This window comes from Mobula birostris, chromosome 2 (assembly GCF_030028105.1).
Source record: "Mobula birostris isolate sMobBir1 chromosome 2, sMobBir1.hap1, whole genome shotgun sequence".
Taxonomy (NCBI): domain Eukaryota; kingdom Metazoa; phylum Chordata; class Chondrichthyes; order Myliobatiformes; family Myliobatidae; genus Mobula; species Mobula birostris.
Window position 1 is genome coordinate 63,127,910 of NC_092371.1, and position 19,764 is coordinate 63,147,673.

The 19,764-nt window shown below is 41.3% G+C and overlaps 1 protein-coding gene across 6 annotated transcripts in view; it reads left to right on the forward strand.

The window, feature by feature from the left end:
* The window catches only part of LOC140187049 (band 4.1-like protein 1), a 337,723-nt gene that overhangs the window by 259,837 nt on the left and 58,122 nt on the right, over positions 1-19,764 (forward strand). For all 6 annotated transcript variants that reach the window (XM_072241962.1, XM_072241954.1, XM_072241998.1 and 3 more), the window contains 3 exons: positions 664-882; positions 2,571-2,658; positions 6,572-6,724. In XM_072241962.1, the coding sequence (XP_072098063.1) occupies positions 664-882; positions 2,571-2,658; positions 6,572-6,724 (460 nt within the window). The remainder of the gene's footprint in view (positions 1-663; positions 883-2,570; positions 2,659-6,571; positions 6,725-19,764) is intronic.

Sequence of the window (19,764 nt, forward strand, 5' to 3'; positions counted from 1 at the left end):
GTGAGGCACAGAAGAGAAAAACTGTCTCTATTTAATCTCAACCTTAGGTCAAGGCCTTCTATCCCTAACTCCCTCAAATAACACAGACAAAATGCTGGAGAAACCCGGCAGATCAGGCACCATCTATGAAAAGGAATGAACAGTCGAGATTTTGGGCCATGAGCCTTCATTAGGGTGAGGGTCCTGGCTTGAAATGTCAATTGTTTATTCTGCTCCATCGATGCTGTCTGACCTGCTGAGTTCCTCCAGCATTTTGTATGTGTTACTCTTGATTTCCAGATCTGCAGTATCCCTTAATTTATGTTTCCTCTCACTATATCAACATGATGTGTTTTGAGTTCCATTCGCCAATTGATAATATTTTGATGATAAATGTTCTGCTCACTGTGCTGACAGCCAGGAGACAGGATGGACTTCGATGCCCAAGGTCTGAGCTGGAGTTTAATTCAGGTCCCCAAAATGATCTGGCAATAAATACCCTGCTGATTTTGTTGCCAAATTTTTTTTTTTGTTAACATTTAAAGAAGGTTTGTCAGTACAGGATCTGCACTATTTTATGCCTAACTGATGAGTTTAAGTATGCTGGAACAAAGTGACAGTAAGCCAATATTTGATGTATGTTTTCTCACCAATGATTGCTTTATTGGCTCTTTTTTACTTCAGGTATTACCTTTGTCTGCAGCTGAGAGATGATATTATCTCTGGGCGATTGCCTTGCTCTTTTGTTACACATGCTCTGTTGGGTTCATACACTGTCCAGGCAGAACTGGGCGATTATGATCCTGAGGAGCATGGACCTGACTATGTCAGTGAGATTCGCTTTGCACCAAATCAGACAAAAGAACTTGAGGAAAGGGTGATGGAGCTACACAAGACTTACAGGTAACAAACTATATTGTCCATGTATGCTCTGAACCACTGTAGAATGTCAATTTGTTGTTGTCAACATTGCCCTCACTGGAAAATCTCCCTTCTCTGCTAAACTACTGATTCCACACATCAGACTACATTGTTCTCGGTTGGCAGTCAGCTTGCAAGATCAAAAACCACTGTCTTGTCAAATTCCCTTGCTAGCTTCTGAAGCTGCCAAGTCCCATTCTGGACTGTGTGAGGATTCATGCAAGATTAATCAGTGTCTCAACTTAAATGACAGAATATCAGAGTGCTTATGAGCAGTTTGCCTCTCAGCCACCAAACTCAACAAGGACTAGCACATAGAACATAGACCGTTCCATCTACCCTATCAAGACCCATGTTGTACTGAGATCATTTCTGAACTATAAAAAATATGGCATGTTACAGCCATTGGGATTTGATAACAAATTGAACAAGTTTAGTTAACTCTCTTTTTCTGTTTGTATCAGAAGTGCCAGTTCTGTTGTACCCAAGTATAAAATTCAGTCGGATCTTCTCTTTCTCAAACGCTGCCTGATCTGTCTATGAGCTCTCTCACTTCTTCTACAAATGCAGCCTGTCTCTTTGGGTGTTTCTGTCATTTTCTTATTTAACTTCAAATTTCTACTGTCTGAGCTGTAGCTTTTTTTCCCTGCGATACAGAGAATACATTTTGTTTGTTTTTGTTTTTCTGCTGCTTCCTCTCCCTGCCCATTCCACCACTCACCATCCTAGGATCCAATCTGTGATCTTCATTGCACACCCTCTATTGTGAATATAACACTGTATGCAGGTATGATGTTTTCACTCCATCTTGCAATAGCATTCTCACAAGGGTCCAATATAATTGTTATAAATCTTTTTAGTGTTGTACTTAAATTCTCTTGCAACAAAACCCAACAGACTGTTTGCTTCCTAATTGGTTGTTGAGCTAGCATGTTGCCTGTGTGATTCCTGTACAAGATCCCTCTGAATACCAGCAGTTTTATGAGACTGGGATGAGAGAACCATTAAGTAATGAGACTAGGTCGACAAGATCTTTTCTCACTGGAGCTCAGAAAAATAGGTGGGGGGGGTGCGATATACAAAATTATGACACGGGAAGTTCGGCTGGCATAGGAGTCTTGGTAAATGGGGTCACCCACTATTTACTGAGAAATATCTTCACTCAGATGGTGGTGAATCAGTAAAGGTGGTGGAGGGCAAGACATTTTATGAAAAATGGGGTTAAGTTTTTGGACACAATTTGTCATGGGGTACGTGGTCAGAACAGAAATGTTATCATTGAGACAGGATAAGCCATGAAGATGTTGAATGGTGAAGAAGACGTGAAGGACTAAATAGCCCACATCTGTTTTCAACACTTCAATGATGTTATCAAGTTCCTGTTCATCAGCCATCTGAGAGTAAGGATCTATTTCCAAGTGCCTTTGGCCATTGTAATTTTAGCTTTGAAAAGGATTTTAAAAGAACTAAATCCTATTATCACTAAACAGTGAAAATGATTACTTTGGTACAAGGGACATGGTGAACTCAAGCAATGAAATATTTGATAAGAATTGTTTATCATTTTGAAACCTGAAATTCTATTCTGTTCAGTGCTAGTGTCTGTTTTCCAAGTCATTGTATTCAACAGAGACAATAAGATTTTTTTGTTTATCATGATTTTACCACAGGGGCATGACACCTGGAGAAGCAGAGATGAACTTTTTAGAAAATGCTAAGAAACTGTCTATGTATGGAGTGGACTTGCATCATGCCAAGGTAACCATCGTTTTGAATCCTAGACTTCCATGGATTTCTTTAACAACAATCAGTTGCTTTGGTGCTTTTAAGGGAATCTGTATGAATAAAACAAAGATTAACTGAGACTTATTATTAAAAGTTTGTGGCTTTACTCTCTGACTGCACAACACAACCCTTGAAGAAACATAGGGATATTATCTTCAATGCCATCAGTTATCCCTCAATATCCATATTAGATATAAGAATTAGCTAATCATTATCACGTTGATCTTTGTGGGAGCTTGCTTTGTGCCAAGTTCTACAACAGTGACTGTACTTAAGTGCTTTTTTGACAGTAAGGTGTTTCTGGGCATTGTGTAAGAAGTGGATAAATTTCCACATGGAAGTTCCCCCCCCCCCCCTTAAAGTTTTCCACAAATACCAATGATGTATATATTGTCATTTGTGTTTAACTTGTTTGTTCCTGCTGAGCATTCAGAACTGTTTTCCATTATTATGAGCATAAAGCATTACTTTCTTAGCATCTTGTGAAATATAATGAGATTATAGATGGATGCTGCATCAAAGGAGTCCATTTCTATGATCTTCTGCCTGAAAGACTTGTCTAGTTAGATGCTCTTTCCTCATACTGGGACTTGAGTCCCCCCCCCCCACACACCACCCTTTTCCAATTCCCTTTCTAAAATTGCCACTCAATTCATTTTTATGACTTCTTCAACAAATGTAATCTGTTTTCACTCTGGAGAGTTTATTGGTAAAATGGAATTACACTTGCCATTTATTTTGCCCTCATCTCCGGTTTTAATGGAAGGCGTGTTTCCTCAGGCAAAGAAATTAAGCTTCATCCTTGTAATATAATAAGTCATTTTATAAGATCAACTTTAACTTGGTGTTAACACAAATAAAAAATGTGTTTCTACATTGGTTGATCATTTAAGGAAATCGCTTATTCATGAAAGTGCCACTCTTTAGAAAGGTGGATTTACAATGATGCTGTAAATCATTCTCCTTTTTAAAAATAGGAGAATGGAAAATCCTACAAAAGGTAGTGGATTCGGCCCAATACACAATGGGTAAAGTCCTCCCAACTGTTGAGCACATCTACATGAAATGCAGTTGTAGGAAAGCAGCATCCATCATCAAAGATCCTCACCACCCAGGACATGCTCCTTGCTCACTGCTGCCCTCAGTTTGAAGGTACAAGTGCCTCAGGAGTTGTACCACCAAGTTCAAAAGTTACTACCCCTCAACCATCAGGCTCTTCTAAAAAAAAGGATAAATACATTCATCTATTGAAATGTTCCCTCAACCAATGATTACACTTGAAGGACTCTTTATCTTATTATTTCATGCTCATTATTCATTGCTATTTATTTATAGTTGCATTTCGGCAGTTTGTTGTCTTTGGTGCTCTTGCTCTTTCATTGATCTTGTTTACAGTTACTATTTTAGAAACTTGCTGAGTATGCCTGCAGGAAAAAGAATCTCAGGGTTGTGTGTGCTGATGTGAATGTACGCTGATAATAAATTTTACTTTGGACTTTGATTCTCTCCCCTCCCAGTGGAAAAGTGCAGAGAATTGATCCCCAGCACCCTAATGAATAGTCATGCTCCAGTCAACGTGCTTTTCTTGTTCAGATTGAGGACTTGTCCTGTGAAGATGTTCGGATTGTGAATGGTGCGAGGGAGGTTCGGATTGCCATTCGATGTCTTTTTGAGTGTGTTGACCTGATGTTATACTTCCTAAATCTCTAAGCCACAATTACAAAGAAAATCTGAACTTTGTGTAGCTTAACCATTGGCCGTCACTTTTGACTGTGTCTTGTATTTCTCATGTCAAACATTGATAAACCATTCAAACCTTCTTTTGTCAGAAACTTAAGAAATATGCATGCACTGTTAAGGGAGAAACTCCAAGATTGCTTCTATTTTTATTTAAAGATACAGCACAGTAACAGGCCTTGCAGCCCACTGAGCCTGTGCCCACCAATGTGACCAATAAACCTACTAACCCAAATTTCTTTGGATTGCGGGAGGAAATGGGAGCACCTAGATGAAATCCACGCGGTGACAGGGAGAACATAAAATCTATGTGCAGACTGTGGCGGAGTTGAACCTCTCGTTGCTGTCTCTGCAATAACGTTATGTTACCGTCTGTTTAAAATATTTCAGTTTTGCAACTTAAAATAACCGAATCGTAAAGAGCAACACCTCATATACGGTCTAGGTAGTCGAGCAACACCTCACATACCGTCTAGGTAGTCTCCAGCCCCTTGGTATGAACGTAGAATTCTCCAACTTCCGGTAATTCCCTCCCCCTTCCTTCTCCTATACCTCTTTCACTCTGGCCCCTCCCCCAGCTGCCTATCACCTCCCTCATGGTTCCGCCTCCTTCTACTACCCATTGTGTTTTCCCCTATTCCTTCTTCGCCTTCCCTGCTTCCCCTCCCCCACCCCTTTATCTTTCCCCTTACTGGTTTTTCACCTGGAACCTACCAGCCTTCTCCTTCCCACCCTCCCCCCACCTTCTTTATAGTGCCTCTGCCCCTTTCCTCTTCAGTCCTGACGAAGGGTTCCGGCCCGAAACGTTGACTGATCGTTTCCGTGGATGCTGCCCGACCTACTGAGTTCCTCCAGCGTGTTGTGTGTGCTGCTAAAATAACTGAGAAACTTCATTATATTGAGCATGAGAGCACTGAGCAAGTAATGGGTGATTTTGCAAAAAAAAGATGTTCAGACTTATTTTTAAGCCTAAGACAATGAAATAACATTTTCAAGGATGACTATCAACAATAAAATAATTATTGCCTCCAATAAATTGTCTGTCACCTAATACTCCCTCATTGAAAATGCGAAAACATGTACTTCAAGACCCAAAAAGAAACTTGCAATTATGCCATTTATGCATTTTTTATGTTTCAATTATTTTAATGAGTTAGACTAAACAACAGGCAAATTAGTCAGATAAACAGTGGCTTGAGGGCCTGGTGTAGACCCATTATTAAAGTGTCAATTTCTAACCATTATTTGAGTAGATTTGTCACTTTCTAATTGTAATCTTTCAGCATGGTTTCACAGGCTGATATCTGGGAAATTGTTGCTTTCCAAAAATGTATGTTTTTGTGCAAGCAATGATGATCCTAAAATCTTCCTGAGAGGAAACACAATAGTCCAGAAATCTGAATTCGGAATATCTTTTCAGGTTGAAGAGGCCATACCTGTAAGTCCATTGTTCTCAGTGGGTAATTATACACTGGAGAAGCAAAACGTGAAATTGTGGGGGGGGGGGGGGAGGGGGGGGAATTAGGGCAGTGATACCCCCCATATTCTTAATAATCAAAAACCTTTATTCATGTCCCCAACCTTTATTTATTATTGTTTGTTTTTATTAAGTTGTTATTATTTGCTGTATTTGTGTAACCTAACCAGAGGTTTGCAAAGGAACAGCTGTATGATACTGTGTGAAAATTTTCACATATAAAAATAGACACATCTGAACCTGGAACTTTCAATATTCCTCCTTTTCAAGATCTCTTCTCCCTAGTTTTCCAAGATCCTGTGTCTCCGCCCTCCACAGCACATCCCAGCGTTCTTCGCTTACCTTATGATCATTTATCCCTTCTCTTTGAACGATACTCAGATACTGGTATTACAGCAGTGCATTTCACCACAAGCTGCTTCAGAAGGGTCAGAGGTTTCACCTCAAAGGTCAAAAGCCTAATATTGGATGCTCTTCTAGACTATTTCCTATGCCTCAGTTGTGAGTTGTGGTATCAGGTTCTTAACAAGAAAACATGACGGTTACTAGGCTGCTCAACATTCAGACTCTGAACTGAATTGTTAACTGGAAAGCTTTAACTGCTGATAATTTTGAACACATATTAATACCTTAAAATCACAAACCTCCTTTCTCTGTGCTTGTTGTTTATAGGACTCTGAAGGGATCGATATCATGCTTGGTGTTTGTGCAAATGGACTTCTAATTTACAGGGACCGGTTAAGAATAAACCGTTTCGCTTGGCCCAAGATTCTTAAGATTTCATATAAAAGGAGTAATTTCTACATTAAAATCAGACCAGGAGAAGTAAGTGATTTGTATCTTTGTTATTTTTCTACTATCATCAAACTCTTTCAATTTCTTCTTTCCATTTCTTCTCCCACTCTGCCCCTTAGTAATCTGCACTGGGTATTAGGAACCACTTACAGATAGCATGCCCAAGAAGTATTCTAGCAATGAGAACTACTCCTTTGTCTCACTCTAAGGACAGCACATGACAAACTAGGAGGTACAAAGGCATGAATGAGATTTTCAGAAACAGGAGCTGATGATTGTTTGTTTGTTTTATCAGACGATAACAGTTCGATTTGTGCAGTTCTGTTGTGTGTTCATAGATGGCTTCTGAGTCCAAGTTGTGACTGACCTCAACATCCACAATAAGTTCATAAAGCAGTGCTAAATCTGGACATGGAGCTGCTGCTATTGCTTTCCTCCTTTGTCGAGCAGCAATTAGTACTGCTTGCTGTCTCACCTCCAAGTTGTTGGTGGTTCTAGCCAAGGCTCGCCAGCCACTCTGGTCTTGCGCACTCTTTCAGCCGTTTTTGTGCAAGCCCAGCATGTGCAATGTTAACTGTCATGCAGGCTTTGAACCTCTTACGAGGCCTGCCTCGATTCCTGTTGCCTGGCGAAAGCATGCCGTTTAGTAGCTGCTTGGGAATTCAGAATCCTTCATATGTTTGCCACGTCCCATCCACCGAAGCTGTGCTTTCACAATCATGGCCTCAATACTCGTGGCCCCTGCCCTGTTGAGGACCTCTAGGTTTGTAGTGGAATTGATGATCAATTGACACATCTAGCACAGGAGAACCATGGAGAATATGGTCCATTGTAGTGTCAAGCTCTGAAACTAGGGTGGATGAAGAGAGCCTTAAGACGCGGAGGAATAGGATTTGATGATCTGCAATCAAAGAATTAGAACGAATTTAGCATGAGACAGTGGTCAGGTAGTGGAATGATATCTTCAGTGTGTAAATGATGAAACAGTCAAGAGGAGGAGCTCTGGAGAATGATTTCTTCCTTAGCTCAAGGATACTGCAGCAAATTGTAATCTTGCAATCAGTTAACTGCACACAACGAAGGATTAGACATAGACATGACTGGCATAAGGCAAAAAATAAAAATGCTGTTCATCTTGTTACCAATAAAGGATACTGTATAGCAGAGTATGGAAAAATTGTGCATCAACAGAACGTAGATCATTGCCAAATGCCTTTAATGTTAGTGAAATAATTTTTCCAGAAAGTATTTTGATTGAGCAATTAATTAGGATCATTGCTAGTTTCACAATTGCAAGCATTTCCCATAAAACAGAGTAGGTGCACGGGTAGAAATTACAGTCGAGCTGTAAATATCCTCAAGCTGAGATTCAGTGACCTCTACAGGTGATAGACTGATAACTGCAAAGGTTGTATACATTATTTCTGTCCCACCTACTTTCCAGTAATAGGTTTGGCAAACTAGATTTGACAAACAGATTTGTAGTGCTGTATTGTACAAATTGAAAGACGTGCTCAGGGTGTTTGGTCATTATAAATCAGTTGTATAAATTCTCTAATCTTGTTGAAGTACTGACAGCAAACCACAATAATCCTTTTATATGACTGTTGATAGATGTCTTGGCTGAATGTTACCGCAGTTGCATAACCGCTTCAAAGCTGCAGTTGTTTTCTTGCCTCCTGACATCAGGAGTACACTTCTGCATAGCTAGCTCAGTGGATTCTAATGGAAGTGTCATTTCAATGAGGTCATATAGTCAGAGTGACCCGAGCATTATGAAAATTTCTGTTTTTATATTTGCTATACAATCATTGGACATGCCGGCATGGAGGAATTGGTGCATAAGCTTTAAAGTGGAAGTATTAGAGTTTAGTTAAAGTGTATATTATTGACTGGCAAACTGAATTTTTTTTTTAAGGTTCTACCTTCACGTAACGGGAAGTAGGAGAGTATTTTGGAGGAACTCAGCTGAATGAGAAGCATATGTCAGTTGGAGAGGGGTATGAGGGAAAGAGTTGTCAGATGTTTTGGGTCAAAAGCCTGCGTCAGGATCCCCACACCTTATCAAAAGATGCTGCTTGACCCGCTGAGCAGATTGTTGTTCCAAATTCCAGCTTCTGCCGTCTTTTCTCACACTCTCTCTCCTTGGAAAGCTGCCTGTACTGAGCACCAGTGAGGGTAGGAATAGGATGATTTGGTAGATGAATGCATGACTGAGAAGTTGGTGCAGGGGGCAGGGCTTCAGAATTCTGGGTCATTGGGATCTCTTCTGGGGAATGCATGACCTGTACAAAAGGGACAGGTTACACCTGAACCCAAGGGGAACCAATATCCTTGTGGGCAGGTTTACTAGAGCTGTTTGGGAGGGTTTATACTAACTTGTTATGAGGATAGGAACTAGAGGATGGAGCTGAGGATGGACAGTTGATGTATAAATAAATGCAGTGTGCAGTGAAACTCAGGAAGGACAGGGAGAAAATAGGGCAAAGTAACAGTGGTGAAGGGGAATAAAACTGAAATGGGTGATGAATACAGGACTGAAGGTACAAGGGAGATGTCAGCAATAAGTTTTTCACGCAGAGAGTAGTGGGTGTGTGGAATGCACTGCCAGTGACAGTGGTGGAGGCACATACAATAGGGTCTTTTAAGACACTCTTAGATAGGTACATGGAGCTTAGAAAAATAAAGGGCTATGCAGTAGGGAAATTCTAAGCAATTTCTAGAGTAGGTTACATGGTCGGCACAATTTTGTAGGCTGAATGGACTGTAATGTGCTTTAGATTTCTATGTTCAATGTTTTATTTGAATGCATGCAGTGTATGAATGCAGGTATATGATCTTGTAGCTCTATTAAGAGATTGGCAGGCATGACCTTTTGAGTATCACAAAGTTGAGGCTGATAGAAGATTATAGTTGGGAGCTTAACATCCAAAGTTACACGTCGTATTGAAAGGACAGGCAGGTACGCAGAGTGAGTGGGATTTCTCTTAGTTAAAAAATGAAATGAAATCCTTGGAAAGAGGTGACATAGGATCAAACTCTTCTGGCATTAGACAATAACTTGCTTGGGAAACATTGCTTGTAGGTAAAGGATGTCTGGCAAGAGGGATGATTTTTCAAGTGTGATAGGGCAAGTATATTCCTGAAGATGGGGAAACCCTCAATATTATCAGGGAAAAGAAGGGCCAAGGCGGCTAATATCAAACGATTCCATTGAGTATGAGGAATGTAGGTGTACTCTTCAGAAATTTAGGAGAGCAGTAAAGGGACATGTGATCGCTTTGGCAGATAAGGTTAAGCATCTTAAGAGATTCTTCCAGTATATTAAGTACAAAATGATAACTAGAGAGAGAATAGATCCTCTTATGGATAATTACCGAGGTGGACAAGATGTTAAATCTGCATTTATCATGGGGAAGATCATGGAAGCAGGCAGTTGAGGAAATAGAATGGTGATGTAACATATCCACATTACCAAAGGAAAAAGTACTGTAAATCTTAAAGTGCATAGAACTGGCTAAGTTCTGGAGGCCTCGCCAATTGTATCCTGGAACATTGCGCTAAGCTAGGGAAGAAAGTGAGGTACTGAAAGGTGACTAATGCTGCGCCTTTATCTAAGAAGGACTGAAGGGACATGCCAGGGGACTACAGGCTTGTGAGTCAAACATCAGTGGTGGAAAAATTACTGGAGGGGATTATGACAGACAGGATCAGCTAGTGCTTGGAGAGGCCAGGGCTGATAAGGGATAGTCAGTGTGATTTTGTGCATGGTGACCTGTGTATCACAAATCTTGATTATGTATGTATGTGATAACCAAGAAGATTAAATAGGCTAGGGTGGTAGACGCTTCCAAGTAGAACTTCAGTAAGATCTTTGACTAGGTTCCACATGATAGGTTAGCTTACATGGACTCCAAAATGAGCAGGCCAATTGGATAAAAAATTGGCTTGCCAAATAAGAGTCATAGGGAGGTAGTGGAGAGAAGTTTTTCAGATTGAAGGCTTTGAGCTTGTCCTGTCCAGTGGTGTGCCACAGGGATGGTTGTTCATCAGCTGTATTAACAATTTGGTTAAAAAGTTACTCATCCAGTAGGGTCTTCCTCCTCAAGCTGGTGGAACAACTCCATATTTTGTCTGGATAATCTCCAACACAGCATAAACAATGATTTCTCTAATTTCTGGTAGTTTCTCACCCCTCCCTCCTCTCTTTCCACTCCCCATTCTGCTTACCCTCTCAACCCTTTTCGTCTTTGTCTGTCCATCATCTCCATCTGGTTCTCCTCCTCTTTCCTTTTCTTCTAAGGTCCACTTCCTCTCTTTTTAAAGTGCCTATAAAAAGTATTCAGTCCCTTTGGATGTTTGGAAGGTTTGTTTTACAACATCGAATCACAGTGGAATAAATTTGGCTTTTTTGACACTGATCAACAGAAAAAAGACTTTCATGTCAAAGTGAAAACATCTCTACAAAGTGATCTAAATATACAAGGATAAAACACAAATAATTAATTCCTTAAGTATTCACCCCCTTTTAATATGACACTAAATAATCACTGGTGCAACCAATTGGTTTTAGAAGTCATATAATTAGTTGAATTCAGATCAATGTGTGCAGACAAGGTGTTTCAATTGATCGTAGTAAAAGTCATCACTTTTTATTGTCATTTTGGCCATAACTGCTGGTACAGTACACAGTGAAAACAAGACAATGTTTTTCAGGACCATAGTGCTACATGAAACAATACAAAAGCTACCCTGAACTACGCAAAAAAACAACGCAAAACTACACTAGACCACAGACCTACCCAGGACTGCATACAGTGCACAAAACAGTGCAGGCATTACAATAAATAATAAACAAGACAATAAGCACAGTAGAGGGCAGTAGGTTGGTGTCGGTCCAGGCTCTGGGTACTGAGGAGTCTGATGACTTGGGGGAAGAAACTGTTACGTAGTCTGGTCGTGAGAGCCCGAATACTTCGGTGCCTTTTGCCAGATGGCAGGAGGGAGAAGAGTTTGTATGAGGGGTGCATGGGGTCCTTCACAATGCTGTTTGCATTACGTATGCAGCATGTGGTGTAAATGTCTGTAATGGCAGGAAGAGGGACCCCGATGATCTTCTCAGCTGACTGCACTATCCGCTGCAGGGTCTTGCGATTCAAGATGGTGCAATTTCTGAACCAGGCAGTGATGCAGCTGCTCAGGATGCTCTCAATACAACCTCTGTAGAATGTTGTGAGGATGGGGGGGTGGGAGATGAACTTTTCTCAGCCTTCGCAGAAAGTAGAAACGCTGCTGGACTTTCTTTGCTGTGGAGCTGGTGTTGAGGGACCAGGTGAGATTCTCCACCAGGTGAACACCAAGAAAGGTGAACAAGAAATACACCTGAATCTGGAAGGTCCAACTGCTGGTGGGTCAGTATCCTGGCAGAAGCTAAACCAAGAAGACAAAAGAACACTCCAAGCAACTTCACAAAAAGGTTACTGAAAAGCACAAGTCTGGAGATGGATACAAGAAAATGTCCAAATCATTGAATTTCCCTTGGAAGTTAAGTCAGTCATCAAGAAATGAAATGAATACGGCAGCTCTGTAAATCTGCCATCCTCAAAAACAGAGTGACCGTGGAAGAAGGAGGCTAGTGAGGGAGGCCACCAAGGAACCTATGACAACTCTGGAGGAGTTACAAGCTTCAGTGGCTGAGATGGAGAGATTACGCATACAACAACATTATCTGGGTGCTTTACCAGTTGCAGCTTGGCAAAGGGAAAGCCACTGTTGGAAAGAAAAATTCACATGAAATCTCAGCTGGAGTTTACCAGAAGGCACGTGGGAGACTCTGAAGTCAGCTTGAAGAAGTTTCTATAGTCTGATAAAACAAAATTGAGCTTTTTGGCACACCAAACACCACACATCGTCAAAAACACACCATCCCTAGTGTGAAGCATGGTGGTGGCTGCATTATGCTGTGGGGATGCTTCACTGCAGCAGGCCCTGGAAGGACTTGTGAAGGTAAAGGGTAAAATGATTGAAGCAAAACACGGAGATCCTGGAGGAAAACCTGGTGAAGTCTACAAGAGAACTGCAACTTGGGAGAAGATTTGTTTTCCCAGCAAGAAAATGGCCTCAAGCATAAAGCCAAATCTACACAGGAATGACTTTGAACAGCAAAGTTAATGTCCTGGAGTGGCCATGTCAGAGTCCAGACCTCAATCCAAATTGAGAATTTGTGTCTGGACTTGAAAAAGGCTGTTCACTCTTGATCCTCGTGCAATCAGACAGAGCTTGAGCAGATTTGTAAAGAAGGGGGAAAAATTGCACTGTCCGGATGTACAAAGCTGATAGAGACCTAGCCACACAGACTCAAGACTGTAATTGCTGCCAAAGGTGCATCTACTAAATATTGATTTGAAGGAGGTGAATACTTAACCAATCAATTATTTTGTGCTTTATATTTCTAATTAATTTAGATTACTTTCAGAATCAGGTTTATTATCACTGGCATGTGACGTGAAATTTGTTAACTTAGCAGCAGTTCAATGCAATACCTAATATAGAAAAGAAAAAAAAATAATAAGTAAATCAATTACAGTATACATATATTGAATAGATTAAAAAAGTGCGAAAAACAGAAATACTGTATATTTTTTTAAAAAGTGAGGTAGTGTCCAAGGATTCAATGTCCATTTAGGAATTGGATTGCAGAGGGGAAGAAGCTGTTCCTGAATCACTGAGTGTGTGCCTTCAGGCTTCTGTATCTCCTACCTGATGGTAACAGTGAGAAAAATGCATGTACTGGGTGCTGGAAGTCTTTAACAATGGATGCTGCCCTTCTGAGACACCGCTCCTTGGAGATGTCCAGGATACTTTGTAGGCTAGTACCCAAAATGGAGCTGATTAAATTTACAATCTTCTGCAGCTTCTTTTAGTACTATGCAATAGCCACCCCCCCATACCAGTCAGTGATGTAGCCTGTCAGAATGCTCTCCATATTACATCTATAGAAGTTTTTGAGTGTATTTGTTGACATCCAAATCTCTTTAAACTCCTAATGAAGTGTAGCTGCTGTCTTGCCTTCTTTATAATTATATCGATATGTTGGGATCAGGTTAGATCCTCAGAAATCCTGACACCCAAGGACTTGAAACTGCTCCCTCTCCCTCTCCCTCTCCCTCTCCCTCTCCCTCTCCCTCTCCCTCTCCCTCTCCCTCTCCCTCTCCCTCTCCCTCTCCCTCTCCCTCTCCCTCTCCCTCTCCCTCTCCCTCTCCCTCTCCCTCTCCCTCTCCCTCTCCCTCTCCCTCTCCCTCTCCCTCTCCCTCTCCCTCTCCCTCTCCCTCTCCCTCTCCCTCTCCCTCTCCCTCTCCCTCTCCCTCTCCCTCTCCCTCTCCCTCTCCCTCTCCCTCTCCCCCTCCCCCTCCCCCCACTTTTGATCCCTCTATGAGGATTGGTATGTGTTCCTTCATCTTACCCTTCCAGAAGTCCACAATCAGCTCTCTCGTCTTGCTGATGTTGAGTGCCAGGTTGTTGCTGCAGCACTACTCCACTTGTTGTTATATCTCACTCCTGTACGCCCTCTTGTCACCACCTGAGATTCTACCAACAATGGTTGTATCGTCAGCAAATTTATAGAAGGTATTTGAGCTATGCCTAGCCACAAAGGTGTGTGTATATAGAGAGTAGAGCAATGGGCTAAGCACACACCCCTGAGGTGAGCCAGTGTTGATCGTCAGCAAGGAGGATATGTTATCACCAATCTGCACAGACTGTGATCTTCCGGTTAGGAAGTCGAGGATCCAGTTGCAGAGGGAGGTACAGATGCCCAGATTCTGCAATTTCTCAATCAGGGTTGTGGGAATGATGGTATTAGATGCTGAGCTGTAGTCGATGAACTGCATCCTGATATAGGTGTTTGTGTTGTCCAGGTGGTCTAAAGCTGTGTGGAGAGCAATTGAGATGCATCTGTCATTGACCTATTATGGCGATAGGCAAATTGCAAGGGGTCCAGGTCCTTGCTGAGGCAGGAGTTCAGTCTAGTCATAACCAACCTCTCGAAGCATTTCATCACTGTAGATGTGAGTGCTACTGGGTGATAGTCATTAAGGCAGCCCACATCATTCTTCTTTACTTTGTGGAGACCTATTTCACTTTGACATGAAATATTTTTTTTCTGTTAATCAGTGTCATAAAAAAGCTAAATAAAATGCACTGTGATTCGATTTTTAAAGCATGAAAACTTCAAAGGGGGGGGCGAATACTTTTTATTGGCACTGTAGATTCCTCCTCTTTCAGCACTTTACCTTTCCCACTTATCACCTCTCAAACTACTTCATTCCATGCTCCACCCACCCTCCTTTCCCTTTACCTGGCCATACCTATCACCTGCCAGCTTGTACTCTTCCCCTCTCCCTGCCACCTTATTCTGGTTTCTGCCCCTTTCCCTTCCAGTCTTGATGAAGAACCTTAGCCCAAAATATTGACTGTTTGTTCCCCTCCACAAATACAGTCTGACTTTTACCATAGAAACTACAGCACAGAAACAGGCCTTTTGACCCTTCTTTGCCGTGCCAAACCATTTTCTGCCTAGTCCCACTGACCTGCACACAGACCATATCCCTCCATACACCTCCCATCCATGTATCTGTCCAATTTATTCTTAAATGTTAAAAAAAAGAACCCGCATTTACCACCTCGTCTGGCAGCTCATTCCATACTCCCACCACTCTCTGTGTGAAGAAGCCCCCCCCACTAATGTTCCCTTTAAACTTTTCCCCCCTCACCCTTAACCCATGTCCTCTGTTTTTTTTTCTCCCCTTGCCTCAGTGGAAAAAGCCTGCTTGCATTCACTCTACCTATACCCATCATAATTTTATATACCTCTATCAAATCTCCCCTCATTCTTCTATGCTCCAGGGAATAAAGGCCTAACCTATTCAACCTTTCCTTGTAACTGAGTTTCTCAAGTCCCGGCAACATCCTTGTAAACCTTCTCTGCACTCTTTCAACCTTATTTATATCCTTCCTGTAATTTGGTGACCAAAACTGAACACAATACTCCAGATTCGGCCTCACCAATGCCTTATACAACCTCATCATAACATTCCAGCTCTTATACTCAATACTTTGATTAATAAAGGCCAATGTACCAAAAGCTCTCTTTACAACCCTATCTACCTGTGACGACACTTCTAGAGAATTTTGTATCTGTATTCCCAGATCCCTCTGTTCCGCTGCACTCCTCAGTGCCTTACCATTAACCCTGTATGTTCTACCTTGGTTTGTCCTTCCAACATGCAACACCTCACACCTGTCTGTATTAAACTCCATCTGCCATTTTTCAGCCCATTTTTCCAGGTGGTTCAAGTCCCTCTGCAGGCTCTGAAAACGTTCCTCACTGTCTACTACACCTCCAATCTTTGTATCATCAGCAAATTTGCTGATCCAATTTACCACATTATCATCCAGATCATTGATATAGATGACAAATAACAATGGACCCAGCACTGATCCCTGTGGCACACCACTAGTCACAGGCCTCCACTCGGAGAAGCAATTCTCTACTACCACTCTTTGGTTTCTTCCATTGAGCCAATGTCTAATCCAATTTACCACCTCTCCATGTATACCTAGCGACTGAATTTTCCTAACTAACCTCCCATGCGGGACCTTGTCAAAGGCCTTACTGAAGTCCATGTAGACAACATCCATTGCCTTCCCTTCATCCACTTTCCTGGTAACCTCCTCGAAAAACTCCAACAGATTGGTCAAACATGACCTACCACGCACAAAGCCATGTTGACTCTCCCTAATAAGTCCCTGTCTATCCAAATGCTTGTAGATTCTGTCTCTTAGTACTCCCTCCCATAACTTACCTACTACCGACGTTAAACTTACTGGTCTATAATTTCCCGGATTACTTTTCAATCCTTTTTTAAACAACGAAACAACATGAGCCACTCTCCAATCCTCCGGTACCTCACCTGTAGACTTGTGTGTGTCACCTCACTCGTGTGTGTTGCTGAACATTTTCAGTATTTGCAGATGTGTGTGCATGTTGGTGCATTTGTAAATGACATCAATTGGTGGTATAGTGAACAATGAAGAAGGTTATCTGAGACTATAACAAGATCTAGATCAAATGGGACAGTGGGCTGACAAATGGCAAGTAAAATTAACTCAGACGTATGCAAAGTGTATCACTTTGGTAAGTTAAACAGAGCAAGAGCAAGACATGGACAATACATGGTAGGGCCCTGGACAGTGTTGTAGAAAAGAGGAACCTCGGGACACATGTGCATAGTTCCCTGAAAGTGGTGATACAGGTAGATGGGGTTCATCAGGCAGAGCATTTAGTACAAGTGTAAGGATGTCTTGTTACAATGTGCAAGAGGTTCAGGAGAATGCTCTTGGAATTTTATGGTCATTAGCTGTAGGAAGGATGAAGAGGATACAGTAAAGAGTGACTAGGATTTTACCAGGAGTTTTAATAAGAGACTGGATAGATTAGGGCTATCCCCCCTGGCTGCAGAGGCTGAGATGTGACCTAATGGAGTTATGTTAAATCATGAGGAACATTGATAACTTGAATGGTCACAGTCTTTTTCCCAGAGTTGGGAAGTCCAGTACTCGAGGGAATACTGAGAAGACATTTAGACAGGTACATGATAGGAAAGCTTTCGATGGATGTAGGGCAAATCTGGGCAAACAGTTGAAGCTCGGGTAGGAAACCTGATGAGCATGGATGAGCGCAGGACCTCTTTCTGTGCTGTATAATTTGCTTACTGTATGGTCTGTAGCGTGTTTAATGGATCTTTGAAATGTTTGTGTAAAATCCAATAATTCTTCAAAATCTTTAGAAGTCAATGACTTGAGTTTGGATGATGGGTTCTGTTTTAATAGTACAATATGTCCGAAATCACCAAATTACTACCTTTGATGTCATTTCTCTCTTGACTATTGCTCTTTGGGGAGGGCAGAGGGGCAGGGGGCACTGGGGCAGCAGCACAGGAGTAGGGATGTCTTGTTACAACAATACAAGAGGTTGGGGAGACCACTTTTGGAACATTGTGGATAGTTCTAATACAGTCTAACACAAGCAACCACCATTTTAGCCTGTCATATGTGGAAACAGAGATGGAGAAAGTTTGTTTAAAAAAAATCCTAGGCTGTGATATTTTTAATCTTGTATGGTATCCCTGTTGTTTCACCTTTTCAATCCAGAAGAGCTGATTTTTTTTTTCCTTTTGCTCTTTTCATTTAATACTTTAAAAAAGATCTCAACAAGATAGCTTTTATTTTCTGTTCCTCATCTCCTTGAACATTTTAAACATCAGCAACCTTTAAGGGACCTTGTTTTTAGTTTTTAACACCCCGCTGATAGGATATGGTAGAAAGTTGACAATTGTCATCATCATTCAGGTGCCTTGCCGATCGGTGTGGGTGATTACGTCTCTCCATCCATCGCGGTCCCCGACCCTCTGAATTGTAGTTGTTACCTCCCCTGTTTCTTACCATGATGTTATTCCATCTATCATTTTCATTCTCTGTCTGCTTCTGCTTTTTCCCTCCAGTTTTCCAATTGTAACTAAATGTTCCAATGTCTCTCTTCGCATGATGTGTCCAAAGAATTTTGATTGCTGTTTTCTGATTTTTTTTATATATAAGTAATGTACATTTTGTTTTCGTTCTCTGTAGAACTTCTTCGTTGGTTATCCTGTCCGTATATGATATGCATAGCATTCTTCTGAGGAACCACATCTCTGCTGCATTGATTCTTCTTTCCATTGCATTTGTGATGGTCCATGACTCACAGTCATACATCAATATCAGAAGAATGTAGCAGCTGAGAGTTCTAAGGGAGATGTGAATTGCTATTTTCTTGTTCGTTAGGATGTTTCTTATTTCTGTAAATGCTGTTCTTGCCATTGCTATTCTTGCTTTTATGTCTGTTTCACATTTGCCATCAGATGTTACCCATGATCCAAGGTACTTGAAGTTGTGAACTTGTTTCAGGATTTCATTTCCCAATACGATCCTACAGTTTGGGATATCAGATTTCTTTGATATTACCATTACTTCAGTTTTCTTTTTGTTTAAGGTTAGGCCAAGTCTTTCGCTCTCTGTGTTGATGGTAGATACTAGTTTCTGTAAATTTACTTCCGTTTGCTGTCAGTACTTTATCATCCGCATAGCGGAGGTTGTTGATACTGTATCCTCCTATACTTATTCCAGGTAGGTCTTGTATGGTTCTGGCATTGTTTTCACTGTACAAGGAGAACAGGTCTGGTGATAGAACACAATTGCAAGCATAACAAAGTTCTCATTGTGTGCATGGGTGAAAGGGTAAGTGAAAACCTCCTGGATCTGTGACTGGGACCATGATGACTCTAGATTTGATAAGGCAGATGTTTTTGATTCCTGAAAGGCAGGAATGAACCAGTATGCTAGCCCACAAGCTTTCCAACACTAGCTTATAACCTTTTAACCACTAAACTATACTTAACATGTGAGGAGGAAGGAAGGCTGCAACACCAATCTTAGTAACTTATTTTTCGAATGTATCAGGAGCTTTATTGCTAGCTTTGAAATATTTGGGGCAAGGTTTGTCCCCTTTTGAAGACCTAGGAGATGGAGTGTTGAAAGTGAGGAACATAGAGATGAATACATGAATTCCGGGTAGCCTTTTTAGATTTCGAGCCTGGTCCACCAATTGATCAGGTCATGGTCATCGACCTGCAGTAAACGTTCATCCCTTGCTTTTCAAGAAACTGTCCACCCTTGCTTAAAATGAAGTACTATTTCCATACCCTTTAAGAGAGAGAATTCTAAACATTTCCAACTCTCGGTGAGAGACAAAAGGAGAAATCCATGAGAGGAAATATTTTCCCTACATCCACCCTGAAAAATCCTGATTTTAATTTTTTGCTTCAACTATGGCTTACTTCTCTGTTCTAAACTGTGTCCAACCATTCTTTATAAGACCAGTCTTCCATTCCAGCTTCAGTGTCTTAAAGTATTCAGCCCTCAATCCTTTGTTCACATAAATAAGTATTACTATCGGAGATTTTGCTCAATTTAAC